Raw genomic sequence first — 11,573 nt, 5'->3', positions numbered from 1 at the left:
CTAACCCCACCTTTTCTCTCCATAGAATACTCTTTGCTATCAAGATTAGACAAAATTTCTTAACTATTCTATTGGGAAACTAAAAACAGCTCCATAAACATCACTTACCGTGGCAAAATAAAGTAGCCCGCATCTTATTTTAGTGAAGCAAATTTGTTTTTTTTTTTTTATCCCTTCAATTTTCAGTGTGGGATTTAGGGCACAGTACATCTACTTTCCAGTAAGTGAGGCAGAATTTACTGCCTGTCAGCCTAAAGGATAGAGTGCCTGGAAATTACGCATCTGATGGTCCCTTAGTCTATAAGGCTTCATAGTGTAGAGCCACTTCTGTATGCTGCTCCCTGCAGTATTTCCTACTTACTGTAATTATAAATAACACTACATATAACGTTCATGCAGTTAGTAGTGTCATACTGGCTTTTTTTTTTTTTTAATTATAGCATGCCTTTCTATTTACTTCCCCTTTACTAAGAGGAGAAAAAAGAAAAATGCCTATTTATTTATTCTCAAGTCAGTGGTGCTTTTTCTGTCCTAACTCAAGTCAAGAGTAAGCTTCCTTCTTTATCATATTTCCTTTTGATTTTAGAGCTATATTCCATTTGATATATAAAATATTTATTGTTTCTATTTTGGGTTATAGGATCAGCCTATAGAGGCATTTTTTATTTGTTTAAAAACTCCCCAAGAATCAACTTCTGTTTTTGTGTAGGAATACTTCAGTTTTAGAGGCAGCTGCATTTTATCAGATAGTTGAAGGAAAAGATATTTTAGCAAGAACTCAGGTTTGTTTTCGTCTCTGAAGGCTTTCTTAGTCTCTGCCAAATAGAAATAATCTTGTTTTCCTCTGAACGTTTACAATATTTTATCACTGTTTTGATTCAGGTTTCTTTTAAAGTTTATAGGTTTTTTATTTCTGTAATTGAATTTTTCTATCTGTAATTGAATGACAAGTTTCTTTGGGGCAAGGATTAAAAATGATAATATCTTTATGTTTTACAATTTCTAATGTACTTTTTTTATCATCTCATTTAGTTCTACATCAGCCCTTTCAGGTAAATATTTTTATTTTCCACGTTTTACAAATAAGCAGACTGAGGCTCAGGAAGGTTAAAATGTTTGCTCAAGATCGCATAGCTATTTAATTACAAATTTAGGACTCAGACCTCCCATCCCACGCTAATTCTTATATTAGTAATAATAACAACAACAATGATAGTAGTAATATGTAATAGTAACTTATGTTGAGTGCTAATAGCCAGGAACTGTGCTTTACATACAGAGTACAGGGCATTTGAAATTTTTCTGTTATGCAACTTCTTACAACAGAAAAATTTTAAATATATTCTACAAAAAGTAGATTACATAATGAACTCCTTTGTGACCATCATTTAGCTTCAATAATAATCAGCATTTTGTCCATCTTGTTTTATCTCTTCCCCTAACACTTCTTAAATATGTCATCTTTTAATACGTGTTATGCACAATGTGTTTTTGTTATAAATATCTCAGTATTTATCTCTAACGGAACCACAATTCCATTAGACCTTAAAATTTAATAATAATCCCTTAATATACTCCGATACTCCGTCTATTTTCGCTTTTTCTTAATTACCTCCAAAATATCATTTTACAGTGATTTGTTCAATTAACATCCAAAAAAGCTTGATTGTTGCATTTAACTAATGTGCCTCTCAAGTCCCTTTGAAAGAGAAAAGATATACTCTCTCTTTCTCTTTATCCAGAGAGGTATTGACCCATTTTCACAAATATAAACATTTTATTGAGAATTATACCAATATTGATAAGCTTCCAGTGAGGAAATATTTTCTAGAGTAAATTTTGTTAAGCCAATTTAAGTTCTTGATTGATTTACACAATGAAATTAAATAATATTAATTTTTTCATGCTAGAAATAACTGCTTTATTTTCTGATTTTCATAGCCTTAGATTTTGAAACCTTTTATATGCTATGAAAATCAGTAAGCATATATTTAGTGTCAACTAAGCAGGACTCTGTGTACACTGTCACTATATAACTATATACTTTATATTTCGTTTCATCTATTACTTATAGGCTTATTATGATCAGGAACTTAGTTTTCTTCTGGTAGAGGCTTAGTAAATGTTTGTTGATTTTTTTATTGAAATACTGTGAATAATTTATTGCCAAAATTAAAGAATGTGTGAATTTTGCTAATTAATCATTTCAGCTGAGACCTGCCAGATTGCTATGATGCAACGTCAGAAATATACCATGTTGCCATGCCAGCATAATTGTCTGATATCCATTGAGGGACTGAACAGTTTGTTCAGAAATTTTCTCGCCTGTGTCCCCAGCTGGTAGTGGCAGCAGGGAATTTGATAACTAAATGTACTGTGCTTCTGGTAGCTCCAGCAGCCTGGGAGTCTCAAGGTTATGAAACACTTGGTTTCATCCAGTGTAATGACACTCATCTTTATTTACATTATATTATTTTGTGTCCCATCTCAAATTTCTTGCTTAGTGAATTTTCCCAAGTCGCGGTCTGGAAATTCTTTGCCATTCTCCCACATTCTCTCTACCCGTTAGTTTCTCCAGCCATCGTTTCTTAGTGAATATTTTTCTGGCATTTGTTTTGAAGACACATTGTATTTTGTAGACGCTTCAATTTCTTTCCCCCACAATATTTGTCATGGCTGCTTTGGTCATACCTAAGGACCAAACTACTCCAAAGTATATCTTTGCCATTTATAGCAACATAGTATTTCAAAGGGAAATTGCAAGGATGTGGATTTCATTATTCCTGTTTGAAAAGGAGGTTGTGACTGCGACAGGAAGCTTCGTGAGTGTGTTTTAGAGCCATGCAGATTAGCAGTGCAGTTGCAACGTACGTCCTCTCATCTGACTTCTGGCTACTATTTGTCGGCTCTATTACAGGGAACTTATTTGTGCAAATGTTTAAGATTCTTTGCTATTCAGTTTTGACATTTTTTTCTGATTACATAAGTAACACATGTTCACAGAGGGAATTTGGAAAATAAGAAATTACCAGTGATCATATAGCAGCAATCTCTTATTGTGTTATAGGGTTAAAGAATATTAGAATCAAATAATGATTAGCGACAAGTTTGTCTAGACCCTCCATTTAAATGAACAAAGCTAGGCTTTGATTGTGGTAGAAACGCCCGGTGAGAGAGATTAAGCAGAGATCACAGTCCGAGTCTCCCTATAGTAGCAGAGTAAGTATTTTCAGGCTAGTTTTAGTAAAGAGTTGGAACGCTCAACCTTTGATGGAAATTTTAAGGTTAAAGAAGAGCAGCTGTAATTTATTTCTCATGATTTTACTGTAATGTTTCTTTATTTTTGACTGCAGTTGGTATTTGTTAACGACGTTCACACAGTAGCTTTTCTAAAACGGAAAAATGCAGAAACGTCTCTAAATGTTATACAAACTGACCTAACTCTGTGAAAGTTATTAACGCATTCAGGGGAACTGGAAGGAAGGCCCAAAGCTAAGACGTCTCAGAGAGCACAGGAAGCTGAACACTGGCCGTTGCACACTCAGGGGGACTCCGTTAAAATACGAAGACAGAAGGAAAGATCGGGCTGGACTTTCTCACTGTCCCCTCCCGAACTGGGCCGCAGACCCCGTGCGGGCTTCCCGACCCGCCTCGGGCTGTGTTCTAACCCCGAGTGACTGACCTTGGACTCCGGGAGATCAGCACATAAATGTCACACAAGTCAGTCTAGCAAGGCTGCCTCCTGCCGTGGTTTCGCAATGTGGCGGAACAGAAAACAGCCCCACCTGTCGAGTGGGAAGGGACTTGCCTTCAGACACCGTGGGCGCGGTGCCCAGCTGCCTAGATCTCCCAGCCAGGTGCGGGGCGGGCGCAGTGCCCAGCTGCTTAGATGTCCCAGCCAGGTGCGGGGCCCAGTGCGGTGCCCGGCTGCCTAGATGTCCCAGCCAGGTGCGGGGCGGGCGCGGTGCCCGGCTGCCTAGATCTCGCAGCCAGGTGCGGGGCGGGCTCGGCTCGCGGCGGGCGTAAGGAGTCAGGCGGCTACGCTGGGAAAGCGCGCTGACCGCAGAGGGCTCCACTAATGTCGCTTCCTCTTCAGTAAGAAGGGACAAAGAAGGTTCCTGGATGAGATTTGTGCCTCCTTTAGCAAAAGCAAATTGCATGACTTTCTGTTTCTTTCCTCCTTTCCTCCAGTTTTAGTAGTCATCATCTGCAGGGTATGTGAGTCGCCGGTGGCAGGAACACAGATGGGGGACAGCCCTGGCCTCGAGGGTGTCTCCTTGCGGAGGCACCTGCCCCATCGGCGCGGGGCGCACGGGCTGTGACACGCACGGGTGTGGGGACGCGGGGGGCCCCGCCGTGGATCTCAGGTTTGAAGGCGGCGAGGCGCGGGGAGGGTCAGGCAAAGCGTCAGAGAAGAGGGACACTTCCTAGAACACTGAGGGGCGAGTGGAAGAGGACAGGAAGGCGGGGAGGGGTGGACTGTCCTAGTCAGGACGGACAGCGCGAGCAGAGACCTGGAAGCGCCGGGCTTGCGGAGACCGCTGGCTGCCGAGCAGCTCGGTTTGCGACGGCGACGGCGATGTAGCGCCTTGCAAGTGTGTCTGCTCTGGTCAGCGATCCTTCGGCCTTTACGTCCCAGGACAGTTACTCGTGGCCCGGATCCCTCTCCTAGACCCGTTTTCTCTTTGCCTGACCTCCATTCCTCTTTAGCCCTTTCCTCCTCCTCTGCTCCTTGCTCCTTCTCCCCGTCGACAGGATGTAGGTAGAGTTTTCCAAGTTCTGTATTTTCTTCTTGTCCAGGAGACAAGCCCAGAAGCCCTTTTCCTCTAAAGACTCTCACTGCTAATCTCCCTGAGGAAACAGGGAAACGAAAATAATGAGCCTGAGGAAGTTGTAAGAGTCCCAGAAGCCTTCAAAGTTCTCAAAGTCATGGTCGCTGGCCTTCTCTGTCACAGACACTGGAAGCGTGCTCACTTCCTGTCCTCGCTATGATTCCTGTCTGGGGGGCTTAACAAACTCCTGTAGTAAAGCGCCATCTGACGCCTCCCTCTGTGACAGACCTTCTTTCCAGACCGTCGTCATGAGGAACACGGTGGGACAGAACAGTAACGAGACAGTTTGCAGCTTTTAGGATCTCTCATTCCACAGGTTCCTTCTCCTGTTTAAATTTTCATTCACTAAATATTATCTTCAGTCAGAGTCAATAATGATGTAAAAACTTTCAGGCTGATTTTTGTTAAAGCAAACAATCGTATATACGGAATAATGACTAGTAAATAGAGATAGATATGCACAGCAACAAAACACAAATGGTGGCAGATTTGTTTTAGCAACTGCACATTGGGTAGTGCTTTGTTTTCTAAATTTCCCAGTAAGAAAAATGTAGCTTTCATCATTGAAACATAAGATACTATCTACATATTTATTCAGTTAAAGTAATCCTGAGGATTATCTGTTCTAGGTGGAAACTATGATCGGAAAGAGCAGATTGCTATAACTGTGTCATTTTGCTCAGGATATTTACAAAAATTCCTTCCTAGGTTATGCTTTTAATATTTCCTCGAAGGAACTATCAGAGCTTTAAAATGAAGTCGGAAATGACCCTATGAGATCTCTGTTTTTAGAAAAACAACGAGTCGTTGTGGGTCAGAGGTGGGAGACGAGAGAGGACCCTTTCTGGGAGTCTGAGCCAGATGACGGGCTGCCCTTGAGCGGTGACAGTGACCTGCAGAGGAAGGAGCAGATGTGGGAAGCAGGCACTTCAAAGTAAACATGTCCAAAATTAAACCGCTTTTTTAAAAACTAGAATTCCCTCCCCCGCCCAGCAAATTCGGTCCTTTCCCCCTGTTTTATATGTCAGTAAATGGTGCCCCTTCCATCCACCCCACTGCCCAAGACATAAACCGACTCTCCACCCGCTTCTCCCGGCATCCAGTCCATCACCAAGTTCTGTTCTTTTCCCCAGTTCTCTATTAAATCTCTCTCTCTCTCTGCTCCTTCGTTTAAGCCGCCATCCTCTCCTGCCTGAATTGTTTCAGGAGTTTCCGAACCGCTTTCCTTTGCTTTCATTCTCGCTCTCTGCCAGAGCATTCCGCCAGAGTGGTTTTCCAAAACCGAACATCTGAGCCGGCTACTCCTCTACCTCAATGGCTTTTCAGTGCTTTTAGGAAACGGTCCAGATTCTTTTAAGTGGTTTCCACGACTTTGCCAGAGCTGGCCTTGCCTACCGTTCTAGCCTAGTTCCTTACCAGCTAGAGCAGCTCTTCTCTCGGAAGGCCCATCTTCACAATCATAGCCCTGGCTCCTCGTCATTCAGATCTTAGCTTAAAAGTTACCTAAGGAGAGGTCTTCACTTCTAGCTCATATTCTATCACCACCCAGTCAGCATCACCTCGCCCTATCTTAATTGTCTGTAGAGAACGTATCACTATTTGATAATTCTCTTATTAATTAATTAATTTGTCTAATTACATGCTGCTACCTTTCCACTGACTTTTTCTAATCTTCCTTCCAATCTGTTTCACATTTCTGGAATGGAAGCTCCAGAAGAGCTGAAACCTTATCTTTTTTGTTCACTCTTATTTCTCCTGATATATGCCAGCACTCAAAAAATATTTATTTATGTGATGAACGAATAAATAATCCATCTCCTGGAGACCAGTCTCTCTTCTTGTCAGTATATTTTGCATATTATTTCCATATTGACCTTCTTTAAACATTAATTTCATTGTGTCTGTCCCAGATTGAAGGATGTACAGCAGATCTTAATTGCCCACTGCCATCTGTGCATGCTTCCTACCTCTGTCTTATTTATTCATATTTGGTAATCATTCCAGTCCCCTTAATCTCTCTTGCGTCTGTCATCTCGCAGCATATTTAATTGACCGAAGAGAGAGATTCTAAGGCTAGCAGAATCTACATCACATAAGTTAACAGTTCTTTATCTGCATTGGTGGCTTGTCTTCTATGCTCCAAGTATATATATATATATCTCGCTTTCCTTTGAGAATTGTGAAGGATGAACTCTCAAATTCCCTTTGAGAATTTGTTTATCTTAGAGAAAATGTCACAATATTAGGACAAAAATAGCTTTCGGTAAATACCTATTCAATCTTTGGTGCTTGTAGAATGCCTCTGTCACAATGCTAGTGGAGCATGTAGTAGAAATACGGATAATAACGCTTGCTTCCCAGTATAATGCCAGTATATACTGGGCTTCTGCTCTTTCTGCTGGGCCCCATGCTTTTCTCTTATCTACCTAATTAATTTTTTAGGATGGATTCCTAGGAGTGGGGAAAGAAGTAATTCAAGGCCAAGGTTACCTAAGTCAATTACAAATGTAAAGAAATATAATTCATAATGTTGGGACTAAGAGCATGAGATCAGAATCAGACAGACTTGGATTTGAATCCCGGCTCCACTCTGATTAACTGGGTAACTGTGGACATATTGCTTAACTTTTCTGAGCTTTGCTTTCTTGATTTATGAGGCTGGAATAATCATGAATACTGACCTCACTGACGAGCAAATGGCGTAACATGAAAATACTTAGCATAGAGCCTGGCACAGTATCAGAAATCAATAACTGTTATTTATCGCTATGACTATAGAACTCAGCTTTTTTTGTCCACTTCTATTCTTCCAACATAAATTACTTGTTAAAAGATTGGCACCCCATTAATAAAGTATTCCGCCTCTAAGTGAAAACTTTTAAATGGGGAAGTAGCAATGGAGTGGATTCCATTTTTAATAGTCTTCTACAAAGGACAGCAACTCCCAGCTGATGTAAGTAGCAGGGAAATGGGGGCGTTTGTAGGAAAAGAACATTATAGTTGAGATTTAGTAATAAGCCCTGGTTATAATTTTAGGTTTCCAAAGTTTTAAAGGGCTGGAAAGTGTGATAAAAAGAGAAGTGAGTGCTTGATTAAAATAGAAGTACAGTATAGTTAATTTTCTGCTATAATGTCAGCACTTCAGTTTAAAATTATAGAACGGATTAAGCAAAATGTAAAAAGCTAACAATAATGTGTATATTTTTTTTTAAATGAGAGTTTAGAACTAGTGTGTTTAAAAGTAATTTTTTTAAAAACACTGTATATTGAAAAGGTACTGTATAGGTTTGCTAATTAGATTTTCATTAACAATAGCTAAAACGGTACAACTTTGAGGAAATCGATTTTGGTAAAAGTTTCTTCTGGTTTGTTTTACCTCCAGACAAAAGTCATTTGTTTGATGCTTTCTGTGTAATTACAGGGTGTAGGAAAAAACAAGATCGTTGACAGATTCCTTCACCTGCTCAATAGACCACGAGAATATATCCAGCTGCACAGGTAAGAGGAGAAGACCCACAACCTCTTAAAATCTGATTTAATCATTTATTTTTTTCCCTTGGTACAATTTAAAAATTACTTTCTTAAAGGCCCATTTTATAAACATGTTTCATTTCTGTTCCTCCTGCTCATATTTCTCCTCTCCTTAAAAGGTAACAAAACCATGCAAAATTTATTTTTAAAGTGACTAATGCTTTATAAACATGAATTAATAGATATTTTGTGGACAGAGAGTGATGAACATTATATTCTAGTAACAGATTTCATCAACATAAAGACTCTTAAATTAGAATAAAAATATGTAGAGGCTAACCCCACTCTAATAGGAAGCTAAAATAGCTCACAGAGAGAAACAATAAATGATATGAATCTCAGGTATGAGATAAGGAACTCAAAAATATGGAAGAAGTAAATGATTCGTGTCCTCGCCTTCCTTAAAAACATTTTGTGGGTTATCTAAATTTGTGTGGTCAGAATGATGGTTCAGGGATAGCTTTTAGTTAAACAGAATCAAAGAAATTTTCTAGACATGGATTGAGTTTAGATTTATCCGTAAACCTGCTCCAAATCTTTTAAAAATAAAACATAAGCAGATCCAGAGAGAGAAAGAGAGAGAGAGATCAAGGAATATATCAAGTAATAAGCAACTTAAAACTAGATTAAATTATTATTGTTTTTTCTCCCAGGAGATAAAAAATATTGTAGTAGAAACAATATTGGATTGAGTTACAAAATTTTTTTTTGTTTTGGGTCCTTTCACTAAATAATGATGTGTTCTTAAAAGAAAACTAAGAGAAAAGAAGGCAGAGTCAGTGGGCCAAAGGAGAAGAAAAGTAAACCTGAAGGACGGTCAGAACCTACCTCTTGGAATTCACACCTCTGGCTGCGATGGTGTAACTGGTACCAGATCAGTCCTACCGCAGGGAAGAGCTATAAAACTAGGCAAGATTCACAAACACTGGGAAAAGAACAGCAGCCAGGGACGGCTGTGAGCCGAGCCGAACAACAACCAGATCTCCCACGTGGTCAGGAGCCATCATTAAACATTGCTGGTATTCAGAAGACACCCCGAGAAGTCTGTGCGGTAGAAGTAGCACCTGTCTATCCATTAAATAAAAGTGACTCTACACCCACCCTTACAAAGTGTCAAAAATAAGCCTTGGCAAAACAAGAATACTTGCTATTTAATGTTATTTTGGAAGTGTTTCTCATACAAAATGACTTTAAAAATTAAGGGGATGAATATTAGAGGGAGAAATGCCTGAAAAGTTCAAGTTGATTCAACAATAAATTAACTGCTTAGCTGAACAAACTGAATATTGAATGAAGGAAGACTACAAAATCTAGACATTCAACAACATAGCATCATGACGTAAAGCAGTCAATGGGAAATTAATAGATATACAAAGAAACAAGAAAATTGGTTAATAGAAATAGACACCGAAATGATAGATAATGGAGTTAGCAGACAAGAACTATAACATATTGCTATAAATATGTTCAAGCATCTAGAGAGGAAGAAAATGTACATGAAGGGATTATTAGGAATTCTCTGTAGCAACCCTAGAGAAGCAGCCTCACATATGAGCAATCGGAGTCTAAAAGAAGGGAGAAAGAATGGAGCAGAAAAATATTTGAAGATATAAATGACGGAAAAAATCCGAAATTGAATGAAAAATATAAGGTCGATCCAGGAAGCTCAGTGAAACTCACTCAAGCGGGATGACAAGTACCTTATAATCAAACTGCTGAAAATTGAAAGAGAAAAATCTCTAAAACTGCCAGAGGAAGAAAGACACACATAGTCGCCCCTTATCTGCGGAGGATACGTTCCAGCCCCAGGTGGACACCCAAAACTGTGGATAGTACCGGATCCTAAATATACTGTTCTTTCTATATGTGTGTACCTTTTCACTTAAAGGAAGCACTGTATGGCTTTTCTTTGGCATATCCAAGTTGCCAGAATCACTCTTCTTACACTTTGGGGCCATAATTAAATAAAATAAGGATTACTTGAACACAAACACTGCAATACTGCAACAGTCGAACTGAAAACCGAGATACCTACTGAATAACTAACAGCCGGAGAGTGTATACAGCCTGAATATGCTGACCGAAGGATGCTTCACTTCCTGGGCGGGATGGAGCAGGACAGTGCACAATTTAAATTTTAAACTTCCTCAACTTGATAAGAGGCATCTATGAAAATCTACAACTCACTTGTATTTAATGGCAAAAAACTAAATGCTTTCCTTCTGTGACTGTGGAAAAAGCAAGGATTTTCAGCATGATGCTAGTGCAATAAGGCAAGAAAAAGTAATAAATGGCATACATACTGACATGGAAGAAGGAAAATTGGATCTTTTTAGACATTGTGTGTATAAAAAATCCTAAGAAATCTACAAAAAAAATAAAAATGAAAACCATCAGAACTAATAAGTTGAGTTGAGCAGGGTCACAAGATACAAGGTCAAAGGGAAAAGTCAAATGGACAGTAGGGAAATAAATTTTTTAAAATACTATTTACAATAGTGTGAAAACATGAAAAATTTAGTAATAAATTTAACAGCATATGTGCAGATTTTAATTTGCTAATTTTAATAGAGCCTAACAAGATCATCTCAACTCTTAAACTTCTGTAGGTCACCTGCATAGTTTCAGAAAATTTCTAGCCTATCCACATATTCTCTCATGGTTCTCCTTTGTATTTCTGATGCCTTATATGAACCTAGTAGTTTCAACTCCCTTTTTTTTAAAGAATTTACTATGTTGAGATTACAGGGCTAGGTGTCATAGGCGATATAGGAAGAAATAAGAAACAATCTTTATATTTAAAGAGCTATAATACTGTTCTCGATTGTCATTATTTCATCCTTCGCTGTTCACTGAATTTGAAAAACTCTTCCTTTTTTTCCCCTTTAAGCTTTTCCATCAGTTTTTCTTCCCACATGGACAAAGTTTAGGGAAAATAATGAAAGAATCAAAATGTTTAAGTAGTTTGCTACTTCACCTGAATAACTTATTTATAACAAGGCACGGGTCCAGTTTTTGAGCCACAAGGCACGTGGCGTGACCCATTTTTTGCATTTTAAGGTTGGCACCGTGAGCGCCGCAGTTATGCGGCGTATGTGCTGTCAGAGCGAGCTCTGCAGCTGTTCATTCTTAGGAGAATTTGTGTTGTTTTGTTTGCTTTCTGTTTCATTTTGAATGTTTAATGGTGCCCTTAAAAACATGTAATTAACT

At 39.0% G+C, this 11,573-nt stretch overlaps 1 protein-coding gene across 1 annotated transcript in view; it reads left to right on the top strand.

Moving 5' to 3' along the window:
- Positions 1–11,573, top strand: part of VWA8 (von Willebrand factor A domain containing 8) — a 281,798-nt gene that overhangs the window by 109,430 nt on the left and 160,795 nt on the right. Inside the window, exon 21 of the mRNA XM_023536356.1 lies at positions 8,254–8,330. Coding sequence (XP_023392124.1) covers positions 8,254–8,330 — 77 coding nt within the window. The remainder of the gene's footprint in view (positions 1–8,253; positions 8,331–11,573) is intronic.

Source organism: Pteropus vampyrus, unplaced genomic scaffold, assembly GCF_000151845.1.
Source record: "Pteropus vampyrus isolate Shadow unplaced genomic scaffold, Pvam_2.0 Scaffold154, whole genome shotgun sequence".
Lineage (NCBI taxonomy): Eukaryota > Metazoa > Chordata > Mammalia > Chiroptera > Pteropodidae > Pteropus > Pteropus vampyrus.
The sequence above is the reverse complement of the archived record's forward strand: the minus strand, read 5'-3'. Positions and strand labels throughout refer to the sequence as shown.